This window comes from Sesamum indicum, linkage group LG7, assembly GCF_000512975.1.
Source record: "Sesamum indicum cultivar Zhongzhi No. 13 linkage group LG7, S_indicum_v1.0, whole genome shotgun sequence".
Classification (NCBI taxonomy): Eukaryota; Viridiplantae; Streptophyta; class Magnoliopsida; order Lamiales; family Pedaliaceae; genus Sesamum; species Sesamum indicum.
The window spans coordinates 6,539,669-6,553,544 of record NC_026151.1 but is presented as its reverse complement, the minus strand read 5'-3'; the positions used below and the strand labels follow the sequence as shown (position 1 = coordinate 6,553,544).

Below are 13,876 nucleotides of genomic sequence, written 5' to 3'. Positions count from 1 at the left end.
AGAAAAAACCGATTACAATAGAAGAATAGGGATGTGAAGAAGATCGAATGAATGGAGTTTATTTGAGCATGAGCTTGGCCGCTCTCCACTTCGTCATGCATGAGAACAGTATCTATGAATATATTCCTTGGCCATTTCTGAAAATTATTTTCTATGCTACAAGTGCACAGTTTTGTCCTCAATGCAATCATGGAATGATAAGTTCTAGTAAAAAATGAATCATCTAGTCTAAAAGTAAAATCTTTTGGCAGAAATCACAGCTATTGCTAGAATGCCACCACTCGTGGAATGATGTTGATTTCTGCCCCTTGCACTGACTTTCACTTCCCTGACAAAATGGTACAACACCACAAAGCAAACGCCTTTATTCATCAGATTAAAAGAATTACATCAGAGTGCAGCTGATGCCTCCAGGACAACACTTGCCAGTATATACAAAGCAGGAACATTGTACAGGAACCAGGAGCCAGGATTTTGTAGCGAAGATACCTGCCAAGGCAGCATGCTACATTTAACCGGCCTGAGGTATTGTGAGATATGATTGTGCCAACAAAAGACACTCCTCCTTCTGTTTCTTGTATTCATTGTATCGCAGGAAGAAGTAACCCAGATAATCAAAATCAATAGGAGACATTTTTGCCTGCCACAAAGAAAGCAAAAACTTCATATCAAATTCTTCCTTCTTTGACTCAACAAGAAAAACTCTCGAGAAACACAAGTACCTGGATTAAAGCCCACAACGCCCAGTACAGGTGAGATGCTAGCATGTAAGTATTTGTCTCCGCATAAAGAGCTTCAAGTTCTTTATCAGTAACCTGTCATTTTTTGCCAATGGTCATCAGACTACAAGCCGAAGGTGTTGCTCATGGCATTTTGGACTGGAACCATGTCATTACCTTCGGTGATAGAAAGAACCTCTACACATGTAGATATGTGGTAATATCCATAAATTATATACAAGCAAATTTAAGAATGTCAATGACTCATAACTTCATCCAGATATGTAATGTCTCCTAATCAGCATAAGTTTGATGACTGATGGATCACTCCAACATACCTCATGTGGCCTGTCAGGTCTTAAATAGTGCCTGAAGAAGTGATACTGTTCATCTTTACTCGGGTATCTGAAGCAGCAAGTATATATTATCATCAGTCTAAATGGAGAAAGCAACTTCTAACAGAAATTTATGCAAGGAAGATGACATACAAGCTATAGTCACAATCATAGCCCGCATATTCATTGAAGTGATTCCCAATGTCAAAACCTCTGTAATTGTATGATCCATACTCAAAGTCGATGAAGTAGAGCTTATCTGTAAGTTGACAAGGACCATGGGGATTTGTGAGGAGAATATAAATAATGCAATTGGATATGATAAAAGTTGCTGACAATAACTTTTACATGCTATTAACACAGTTTGAGATTTCTCCCAAAATGAAAAGGGGGAACCAGTTCAAATCTTTGACAGCGCTTTGTTTTCAGGTGCCCATAGCATAATGTTTCCAACAATAACCCATGTCAGATAGAATCCATCAAAGACATTATAAGATGCTTTCTACCATCCTTCTATTCTTGGAAAAGACTTCCATCAGCTAGCTGTCCTCAAAAAAACAGTATTTACACTAAAAAAAATTCATTACTCATCAAAAAAGAGCAATTAAAATTTGGTATTGTATATCATTTGGGGTATGCTGAACCAAGTAGGGGATGGCAGCCAGATACACAAACCCGCTCCTAGTTTCTTTCCCCTTTCACCAAAAAGGATATCAATTCCCATAAATGAAATCAAACTAGTACTAGGTATGGCAATTGAACCAGGGCAACCAGGGGCCCGATCCGATCTGATTGGGGTGGGTTGGTGCACTTTTTGGCGGGTCCAGGTCCGGGTCCAACAATTTGGAGCCCGACTGGTCCAGGGCGGGTTTCATCCTGGACCCGCCCCTCTTTTCTTTTAAATATTTTTTCTTACTTATATACTTTTGTACAATACTAGTTAATAGGAAATATGGTATTAAATGTAAATCCTTAAACAATTCTGCATATATCCAACTCCATATAAAAAATAAAAAATCAGTATATAATTCATTTTAAATAAAACTAACTATGTTAAAGTACCTAAATTTAAAATAATATTACTTATTGAAAATAAAAAAAATCAGTTGAATGTATTATTTGTATTATATAATTCAATTTAGATTAAAAAACTATGTTAAAGTACCTATATTTAAAATGATACTATTTATTGAGAAATTAGAAGTTTAGATGAATGTATTTTTTGTATTATATAATCCGTTGTATATCGAAAACTATATTAAAGTACCTAAATCTAAAATGATATTACTCATTCAAAAAATAAGAAATTACTTGAATATATTCTTTGTATTATTTAATTTAACTTTTCAATATGTAAATACCTACATTAAATTTTATTAATATTGTTTTATTATAATATGCAAAATTAAAAATCAAGCTAAAAGGTAGTTTTTTCAAAGCAAGGGCAGGGTGGGGGCAGGTTTGGCGGGCAGGACTCGGCGGGGCTATCGGGGTTGGGCCAGGGTTCTTAAGTGGCAGGGGGGGGGGGGGGGGGGGGGGTGGGGGGGTCTTGCGGTCAGGTCGCGGCTGGGCTATCGGGTTTGGGCCAGGTTTCTTAAGTGGCAGGGACGGGACAGGACGGGCGGGTCTCGTGTCCAGGAAGAACTGCCCCGTTGCCATCTATAACTAGTACCAGTGTACCACGGGTGCATTCTTGTCACCAATAACATATTGTCAGATAAATAAGTCAGACCTATGTTCCGACAAGTATCAATGCTGAAAATTGAATGAAATCATTCTTATAGTGTTAACATCAGGAAAATACCGCACACACATCAATTGTACGGTTTTATTCAATTCGGAATATAAGTACTGATAAAGAATCCACAAACACACCAAAGAGTGCATACCCATTTGGAGAGAGAGAGAGAGAGCTCGACTTAGAGAAAAGCTACGCATTATAAGTTACCTTCATCATCATTAAGCATCAAATTCCCAGAAAGCAGATCATTGTGACAGTATACGACAGGAGCACTAAATCGATCTGTAATTACCTGTTCCACGATAAGATAAGATAAGTTTACAAATAATATAGGTTTATCCACAAAAATTAAAACCAAAGTAAATAGCACATGCAACAGGTTAATATAAAATGCCCATCTTCTCTGTCACAGGATGTCTTTCATGCATTGCCTACTATTGACTGGGAAAGTTGCATCATACAAGCCAACAAACAATAAGCTTCATCAGCTTCATTTTTCTTTTTCATATGTTGAAACTAAAAAACTCCAACAAAATTGGAACTGACTAATACAAATAGTAAATAGAGATAAAAATCCATAGATGTGTTTAGCACATAAACAATTTCTGCGTTTGAAAAGACACTTAGTACAGTCTGTAAAGATGCCATTTATTATATTGAATGGTAAATTGATATTGGCCAAAATTTTGACATGAAATTTGATAGAAAAGCAATATAAGTAACTGTCTTTCTTAGATGAATGAGAGCAAGAAAACATGGGGAAGAAATAGAAATATAAACAGAACGAGACAAATTTAGTTTCCACAATCGTGATGCTATAGCTGATGAAGTGAAAATCAATTACTTCAGACTGTTAAAAAGAAAAAGGAAGTGCGCCATCAATTTTTACATCATCAATAATATGCCAAAATCATTCCATAAGACCGCATGCTCTTCTCTGGAACAAAAAGAGACATGGCACCAGGCAAAATAATAACCAGGACATTAGGCAGAAGATAACCTTGAGGTCAGTGAGTTCTTCATTAATTTCTCCAAATGAAATCATCTCATACTTCTTCTGCTTCTCACCATCATCAAACTTGAGTCTTGATGCTGCATGGAACACCAGAGAAGCTAAGGCATGAGGTAAAAAATGCAACAGCAGCAACACTTTAATAAAACAGATCATCCTAATTCACCACATAGAGAAGGGACAATAAGCACAGATAATCCAGAGTTTTTGGTACTAGAAAGATTATCACAAAAAACACCTTTGTCTAAGAACTTGAAGATGTCATTCCATAGTTGGGGTTCTTTAGAACCAGGAATTTCCACCTCATGGAATCTCCGGAGCTGTTTAGCAATTTCTGTCATGAGCTTTGGTTTTCGCATGTCTGTTAAGAAATAAAACAAAATCAAGAAAGTATTTTCAATTTTAGTCACAAAACAGCTAATATGTAAGTTGAGTACTAAGCTAGTTCAATATGCATAAAAGTGAATATCTGCACTTATGACAGAAGGACACAGCTTTTCACAGAAACCAAGGGGAACCAGTATTTACCTTACCAGCAAAAGGAAAAGAATAAAAGGAGATATTAACATTCGAACAGTCTATTCATTGTGCAAATGCTTAAAATGCATCTAGAGAACATATAAAGATCCCTTACAGGTTAAACAAATTTGGTTGACAAAACAAGAGCAAAAATTGAAGTGCTGCATCAAAGCAACTCAAATGAAAAATTCTGGGTCATATATCTGATCTGGGAATTTTGTATATTTCAATTCATTGGGCTGTATTGAAACACTTAATTTGGTTTACATTGTGGGCACCAAAGGAAGCTTGATAGAGTTTTAATACTTCTCTTCCGAAAAATGCATGTAGAGTACACTAAATGTCTCCAAAATGGAACGTCATGGATAAAAGACAAAGAGAAAGAAATTGTACAGTCACACTAGAAGAGAAATAGTCCAACAATTTCCTTGTATCTTCTCTTGTCAAACTTGTCTTTAAGATCTATAACATTTCGACTCAAATTCCAACATTCTCACATGTTAGAAATATGTTAACTTAACTATTAGGCTAAGGCATCTTCTCCCTGAATTGTCACCGGAGTTCCAGTCAATCCTACTTCGACTAAAGCTTCTTGTTTTCAGCATTTGAAAGTCCAAGAGATATATTATGCAGTTTACAGACCCATCCTCCCCTTGTCCACCACCCAGCAAAGGAAAAGGGAAAAATGGAAAAACAATTTCTGAAGATGCAATCATAAGGTTGATCACAAACCCCAAAACAGAAAGTGTAAACAACAACTTTCAACAATAAATATTGTGAACTTGATGATCACCTATCCATGAGTAACAATCTTAGAGAAATTAAAAATGGACAAGTGAATAGCTGATGACAGACACTTGGACGTTCTGAAATTTACGAGAAACGAGACAACTACAAAAGAATTACTTGGAAAGGCTCACAGATGGCTAATTGTTGAAAAAAGAACCAAGCAATAGAAATAGGAGAAGATCATTCATTAAGAAGGTCATAACCACTTCGCATCACATGGTCTCAATGCTTACCAGATGGAGTAAGTGTGCGAGCATTAATAAACGATTGCACCATGCCATTCCCGAAAACTCCCAGCAACTTTGCACCAAATCCCGCATCTGAGAGGTGTGGAATAGCCTAAACGGAATATGCATGATTCATACTTAATTTTTTTAGAATCAATCAGAATGAAAACGAATCTCTTCAGATGAGGACTGGAATATAGAGAAAGATATCATAGAGTTACATCCAGTAAATTCCATACAGGCAGCTGATTGCATATCCAATGCACAGAACTTTTACCCGTAATCCCTCAGTGACATACCTGCAGCTCCCTTTCACGATTGATCACATATTCAGTATTTGGTCCAAACAATCTCACTGTCATACTCACAACACTCTCTTCGTTCTCCCTCACGGACACCTTGAGTACTGTTACAATAGAAAGATAATCCTAGGGTAATTGATTTACTGTAGCAGACACCAAACTACCAGTATGTAAGAAAATAAGATCCGTCATAGTTCTATATCTATTAATCGAATTAAAATCTGATTGTTTAACAAAAAAAAAAGACTTCTTATTCATCCTTAAAAATAGGAGGAAAAAGAAGGGTACCAGGATAAAAATTCATAAAGACAACAAGAGAGACTCACACAGATTTGTGATGCCACCAGATACTGTTTCAAGGGAAAAATCTGACTCATCCAACTTTGACCATTGTTTGAATAGATCTTTGAATAGCTCCCTACCAAAAAGTTTGAAAGAAAATAAGTTAAAACTAAAAGGAAACTGGTTTTTATACAAAACAGTACTGAGAATAAATTTTATAACTCTAATTTCTTTAAGAGACTAGATGATGCCATTTTATCACCTTTTGCTTCCAAATAACGCACATTATAGTAGATTAGGTTAACTACAAGAATAAGGATACACAAAATTGGAAAGAGAATAGAGGACAGACATCTAGGTCCTTTCCAGAGTTAGAATGACAGAGAAATGGAAAAAGGCAGGAAAGGCACTTGTTATTCCAAATGTTTGCCAAACAGGCCACTAACCAATTTCTAAAACCACTGCAGCAGTCATTTGCTAGTTTCGAAACATCTCATAGCCATAGAAATAAAACATTTAACAGAAGAAAACTAGTAGAACGTTTGTATATGCTGTCTACATTAGTACATTTAGGATGTCCTCTAAAGTTATTCTCAATTCATCACTTTTTTGTACGCAGATCAGCATAAACATTTAACCTCACTTGTGCCTTATTGATAACTGAACTAGATTCTAAAGCTGCAGTCAACACTCAACAGACGCACAAAAACAAGGTACGACGTATTTGAAGGGGGGGAAGACCACATCCACCAACGAAAAGGAACATGTTAAGAGCACAAAATGTCCAGTCTAGCTAAATTCCGTTCTGGCATAGAACTAAAAAACTATATACTTAGGTTAAGTAATAAGAGAGTTGCATATCATCATAAATATGGGGTATATGCAAATACGTGCATAGCAAATATTGACTACATGGCCCAGTCTTATCACGGCATAATGCAACATAAAGGCGCTTGGAGCAATGGAGCGTGTGAGAAGCATAATTGAAAAGATAAATTTTGTATAATGTTAGTTTCTCTAAAATAAATTTCAGCCGTATCAGCAAATTCCAGCAATTAATTGAGTGAACTTCAGAACTAAGTTCAGCACCTATTTCAGCAATTATTTAGTATTAATATCTGCAAACTCCACAAATTTCAGTAGTTATTTCAGAACTAACAGGATTTTGATCTTTTAAGCAACTAATATGAGAAGAAAAACCTTCCCAACCTGAACTTCAGAAAAGAGAGAGAGTAGAGTAGAAGGGATAAAGGAAGAGAAGCCTGAGCGTAGTGAAGAAAGAAAAGGCAGGAAGAAAGAAGACTTGGCTACATGGCAAAGGGAGAAAGAAAGAAGAGATAGGCAGGAAAGAAAGGCATCAGGGAGCACGGAGCTTATTTTTCCGACCCTTTTTTATTACAAGGGAACACTTGGGTGTGAGCTAACATGAAGGCGCTCCCATCACCACAAAAAGGTACAGGAGGCTTGAACCATTGTGAATCCAGTGCACATTGTTTACACCTAAGCGTTAAAAGCAAAATGATTTTGTTCATGATGATATCATGGTTCAATCATCCCTAAAGTAAGTCGATATAATAGAATAGGGTTGAGCTGCGACTAGCATGCACTTCCCATTTATGCAAAGGGAAATGTTAGCATCACTAAGTTTCCCCCAAAGCTAAACCATCTTTCTTCAAAATACAAGTAATCAGAACCATAACTAGTTTTCTACATCTTACTAGGGAAAGGCCAAGGAGAACTGTCTCATTGATGTTCTGATGGTACGAGAGGGCTTAAATGCACAATATCATTAACCTCACAAGCTGAAAACCAGTAAACTTCGCAAGCTGAAAGTAGTAATATTATGCTACAACCTCAAGCACTAAAATCACACTTCAAGTCCAAGCTCCCTTAAAATCTCATTTTAGCCAAAATAACAACAGTAGGAGAACAGTCTCTGGTTATGCTATGAAAACAATTACAAAAATCCTCCGGGAACTTTCCAACTGAACATGGAACTTGGGCGATGATCCTTCAAGTTTGTGCCTTCCCCCAAAACTACATCTCAGTGTCTTCCACACATCATAGCATTATTTCCTCCATTATTTGTTCATATAGTCATCACAATAACACTTATATACACCAAGAATGTCTGAAGAACATACCTCCTAACCATACTCCATCATGTTCACATTGCTGCTAACCATCTCTTGAAACATGGTAAATATATATTTACCACACATCACACAAAATGGAATTTCATCTTTACTATCGTTAATTTTCTGTTTGCTTAACCCCTTAACTTTCTTTCTTCTCTTTTAAGTTTTAATCTGCCTTACTATTTCTTGGAGAGATAAATATATATCATTCTGATATTCACATGACTGATAATAGGCAAGTTCTGAAACTTCACAGAAAGAAATCAAGCATACATGCTGATCTCATGATAAAGTAATAATACTCGTTCCGTAACTCAATCACGTGGCGCGTATTTGCTTTTGTAATACGACCCAACCACTTCACATTTTTCACACCTGCGTCAGACATTCAATCTAGAGAGCAGGTGCATTTCTCTATATAGACACGAAATAAAAGCTCCAAGAAAACTAAAGAGCTCCCAGTTCATTCACTTCAGTGGAGAACGCTAGCTATAATGAAAACCTTCGCAAAAGAATAATAAACAACAGAAAAGCGAAAAGTCAACAAAAATGCTCACACTATCCGAGGCTTCATATCGGGAAGGGAGAGAGCGTGGTCAACGGTGAGAGAGGACGACGGAATATCAGAGCTGTGACTTTCCGCCACTTCCGTCGCATTCCAGATCTTATCTGCAGCCCCCATTACTACTCAAATTCCCCCCACGCAAGAAAATTCACAATCCCTAAGGGAGACAATAATCTGTGGAATCGAAATTGCTGAGAGACAGAAGATTTTTCCAAGGTTGATTGTGGAGTATTCTTCCCCAATCTTGGTGGTTTTAAAGCAGACAAAAAGAGGAGAGTAAATCGCAACCCGCCCGGGAACAAGGCTTTGTCTTGTATTTGGCATCAGCGCCAGGCAAAGAGGACTGGCGAATGACCGAAATACCCCCACCCGATGACTATTCGATTATGAGATTATTTTATTTTATTCTTTTTTCTTAGGGATAATTACATTCCCATCCCGTAGCTTGGTGTAATTACATATAAATTTTGTAATTTGAAAAATTATATCTGGTACAATTAGTTTTACTTTTATCTAACAAATAGATCCCTCTATTAGTCAAAATTTACTAAATTTGTTGATATTAACTAAAAAATTAAATGAATATTAATATTTATTTTCGATTAACTTATTACAGGCCAATAATTTTTTTTCGACTAAACTATCCTTATAACGGTGAAAATACACCTTCTCACATACATTAACATGTGATGACATATGAGGGTAATTTTGTTACAAAAAATTTATCAAACTTGTAATAAATTAGTAACAAATCAAATGACAATAAATACAAATTGTTATCTGATTTTTTTGTTAATATCAACAACTTTTGTGAATTTTGACTAACGGCTAAACTTGTTTATTAGACGAAAATAAATTTTAGAAGGGTTAGTTGTAATTTTGTAAACCACAGAAAAATGTACGTGTAATTATATCAAAATTCAGGAGAGAAGTATAATTTTTTTTTTCTTGTGCGTGTGTGTTGACAAACAAGATTTCTTATATGAACTGCTTTTCTTGCACGCCAGAAACATGTTAGAGGGATATTTGACCTTGGAATCTTGGAATTGTTTAACTTTTCATTTTTTAATCAAGGCAAATAATTATTTATCAAATTAAATTCATAGAAAAGAATTTGGTGGGGTCAAAAGGTTTGGTTTCAACATATTACACTCTGCAAAGTTTTAAAATAAAAATAAATTTAATTAATTAATATTTTGTTGTTATTATTATGTGGATTTTATATTAGAAGGTAAAGTATTAAAGAGTTTTATGTAGTTAGCGCGTAACGTACTATTTTAACAATCTGTCATTAATTTTCAAGGTAACTATCCATGCATATGAAAGTCTATTTTCATAAGATATCCTTCAAATGCTTTCTAATTTAAAAGGTGTTTGCCGAAGCCTATAAGCTTTTTAAAATATCTTGTAAAATGCTTCAGAGCATGTAAATTTTATAAAAATACAAAAAATATATAAGATTCTAAAGTTTGATGTTTTAGAGTTTATAAGCTCTTTTAAAAATTGGAGAGTGGCGATGACCTGCTTCACGATCTATTGGTATTGCAGCAATAGTTGAGAACTTGACAGCAATACATCAAAGATAAGATATTGTCAGCTGGAGATCCACATCAGGCTATTTTGGCACAACAGTTGCTAGTTTTTTCCAAACTCCTGTTATTATTGTACCTTGGTCCTCGTTGCTCGGGGGGTTGTTCAAGATTGCGTGGAATTAGTTCGTTTTATGTCTTGCAATACTTGAAAGGTTGTTTAGCTTGGATAAACATTGGATGCAACAACTTAATCACAATTGTGTTTTATGTGATGATCAAGAACATGAAACACATGAACTGCAGGTTCTCTCGGAGGTGTTTGGCTATTCTTCACAAAGAGGTAAGGTTACAATGGCCTTAGCAACAATCGCTACAAGGCATTACTTGGGGTAGTAGTAAGTGGAGAGGAAGGCATCTGCTCAATGCAGCACACAGGGTTACACCTCCAGTTTCCGAGTTCATTACAGAGCAAATTGGATTCATGATACTGAGCGATAATTCACAGGACAATTTTTTGTATTTTATAAGGTCTAGAAAATTACTTGGACTTGATATAACAACATTTCCAGGTGATGGGTGTCGAATCCACCAAAAATATTTTTCTACTAGGACTTGGGAAAATAGTGAGTAGAGTCGAATCCACCGAGATTGGTTTCAAATTAAATCTTTTAAGAGTAGAAGTAAAAAGGGGGAAGCTTGTTTTAAAATCTAAATCTAAAGTAATAGAAAAAACCACTTAAAAGAGGATAAATATGAGAAAAACATTCCAGCTAAAGACAAGATAATACTCAATTTTACGGTTAATCATAGATAAAAAGACGACAATCATTCATGATAGATAAATTGGTTATGGTCATCGGTACGGCCTAACAACCTTACCCTTTCCTTACCTTGTCGATAGTTAAGGAACGTCAGTTGACTAAATCCCTAATCAGTAAACACCATTAGGAATGTTCACAAAATTTAATTTACCAACAATATTAAGAAATAGATAGGCTCAATACTAACCAATAAATTTTTATGAGTATTTATTTAAGTTAGATTGGGCATTCTTCACAACATAATCGAAAACTACGACATAGTCAGTTATGTTGTGTTACCACTAGTTATTGAACTAAACAAACAATTACAAATTTGCAAGTTAATTGGCTAGGCAAATATTCTTGATAATGAACAGGGCCCTATTATGCATAAATCAAATTATTTATAATAAAAGCACAGAGAATAACACAAATACCAATATTAATGAAAGTATAAAGCACAAATTAGATCTCGAAACTTATTGAAATTAAGCATTCATGGAATCTTTAATTGAAATTAAATAACTAGCTTAGCATGCTAATGTGAGAACACATAAAAGAAAAGGGTTAATTCTACAAAAAAAAAAGTAGAGAATGAAATATCCAAGGATCAAAAGTTGTTCATATGGTGAATTACATCACTTATTTATACTAACTAGTTACCTAATCCTATTAGAACTAAAAAAATGGTGGATTCCTAATAAACTAAAATATCTAAGGAATTAAAATTATTATCCTAAAGAGTTTTCTTAAGTAAGGGGACTTCCAATCAGCCATAGATCTCCCGATCAACCACAAAAATCCTCCAACAAAACGCATCTTATGTTTCCTTGTCTTGCCGATTTTTCGCAGGGTTAAGCGTGGGCACGCCTAACTGGATAAGCAAGGCTGAGTTCCTAACTATAGCTTCTTTATTCCTTTTCCATTCCACCAACCTCTTACAAACTAAATCTGCAATATATCACTGAATTAGTAGTGTTTTTAACATCCAAAGATAGTCAATCACTATTGAAATTATATCAAAATACAATCCTATCAATAGGTGCCGCATTGTTGATTTTACATACTCTTTTTACTTTTTTAATGAAATTTATCTTTACTAAAAAAAAGAAAGTAAGTTATCAACCTAATTATTTTTATAAGATCTTTTAAACTTTCTAAATTTTATCATCCAAATGCTAGTAGATGTGTTATATTTTCTAGTAAGGATACTTGTCCTATTTTGGCATCATCTCTGCCAATGATTTCATAAATTAAAGAATAACGTCTCAAATGCTTAGATCGTCTATGAGACATTGGCTGCTTATATAATGGCATTGGCCAGCGCATTGGATGACAGCTATGATACTAACATTCGAGGGTTAATTTAATATGTTTCAAGTTGAAAACTTCAAAACTGGACATCGAGGGTCCCATAGAAACTTGCTAAAAGTATTGCATTCATTGGATGAATGTTGTGTTTCATTTGCGAAAAACATAGGATGCCTATACAATTTTAGTAGGTTAGTTGACAAGGTTGTCAACTGACTCGCAAGAATAGTCATATGACAATCTAGCCTCCGATGCACTTTGACATGATATATTTTGCTGTTAATATCCCTATATTCTTGTGTTATGATATTTGTTCTTGGGTTTATTTGTTTAGGTGCTTTCATGGAAAAAAATAAGTTGCAAGAAAATATATCAAATGCAAAAAGTTTATCAAGAATAACTAGTGACTCACGGGCTATCAAGAATCCGCAAAACAGAGAATTGAATTTAGCATAGGTCATGACTCACGGGTTATCAAACAAATGCTAGGTGAAAATTAAAGAGTCCCCAACATAATTGCTTAGTCAAATTATCATATTTAGCAGCTTATTTCTTTATAATTATATTGAGAAGTTTAGTGATAATAGGACTAGGAGAGAAAGAAGGAGAATTAGACTAAACTTAGGACACATGGGAATTATTATAAGGATTAAAGGTAATTTTCGTTCCCTAACTTCAGACCATTCTCGTTTTAGTCCCCTAAGTTACTAGGGCTCCATTTTGGTCCCGTAAAACTAAAAAAATCTCAATTTTGGTACAAATTTGGTTGGAAAGTTGAGTCACTCGCCGGAAACAGGCATGTGACTTTTTAAATTGGGGCTTGCATTGTGATTGGCTGAAACTTTCTGGAGGCATTCCTAGTTGGAATAGGAAAATCAACAATCTTTAATTCTACACCGTATCATATAATTCCAAATTTAGTGATTCTGCGAAAATTTTGTTTGACTCTAGAGCTAAGTTTTTCGTTTAAGGGGTTAAAAAAAGAAAACATTATATTGTCCTATTTTTGCGAAAATTCAAACTATATGTACTAAGAACCTTATAACTTGAAATATGAAGGTCCAATTTATATTATTCTTATTCAATATGAAACTAAAAACATAGTAATCGAACACATATCTCATATTCCATATATTATACAAAATTCATTTTCCAATGACCACGCATCTAATGCCAAAGGCTCCCATAAAGCTCAACCCAAATACTGATGTTTATTAATTTGTATATATATTTAAATTTTTATACATCTAACCCCATATTCAATACTATATCAATTTTATATTCAAAATTGATGAAATATTATATTTAATAATCAATATCATATATTTTAATAAATCCTAACAATTAACCTATAATTTTTTATATCAATTTTTGAGTATATATTTATACTAAAATACATAGTATGCAAGCTAGTTTATTATTTATAAACTTATGTCAAAATTTGAAAATTTCCCATGAGTTAATCTAAAAATACTAATAATAGCAATAACATATGAATAATTTTTAATTATTTTTTTGTTATTTTATTATATGTATAAAATGAGATCGATCACTATTTGATACTTTTGTTTTAAAAAATCCTTACTTTTAAATCGTTTTTTAAA

The 13,876-nt window shown here is 34.4% G+C and overlaps 1 protein-coding gene across 2 annotated transcripts; it reads right to left on the bottom strand.

The window, feature by feature from the left end:
* Positions 35 to 8,962, bottom strand: LOC105166441 (probable ethanolamine kinase). Of its 2 annotated transcripts, XM_011085791.2 has the most exons (12): positions 8,622 to 8,962; positions 5,971 to 6,062; positions 5,642 to 5,748; positions 5,349 to 5,454; positions 4,046 to 4,168; positions 3,796 to 3,887; positions 3,003 to 3,087; positions 1,208 to 1,313; positions 1,058 to 1,124; positions 723 to 815; positions 490 to 640; positions 35 to 328 (listed from the first exon to the last, which is right to left on the bottom strand). In XM_011085791.2, exons 1-11 carry the CDS (start codon positions 8,744 to 8,746, stop codon positions 512 to 514), a joined length of 1,125 nt encoding a protein of 374 aa, XP_011084093.1. In that variant the 5' UTR covers positions 8,747 to 8,962; the 3' UTR covers positions 35 to 328; positions 490 to 511. The 2 variants fall into 2 exon arrangements, with proteins under 2 accessions (XP_011084093.1, XP_020550887.1); XM_020695228.1 differs by having other exon boundaries at positions 35 to 640.

What these genes read in the sequence shown, in the direction of transcription:
- LOC105166441 (XM_020695228.1), bottom strand. Translation starts at nt 8,746, where the DNA reads ATGGGGGCTGCAGATAAGATCTGGAATGCGACGGAAGTGGCGGAAAGT. An exon ending in CTTCAAGTTCTTAGACAAAG is followed by an intron (nt 3,888 to 4,045) that starts GTGTTTTTTGTG and finishes TGTTCCATGCAG; the next exon opens with CATCAAGACTCAAGTTTGAT. An exon ending in CGTTGTGGGCTTTAATCCAG is followed by an intron (nt 641 to 722) that starts GTACTTGTGTTT and finishes TCTTTGTGGCAG; the next exon opens with GCAAAAATGTCTCCTATTGA.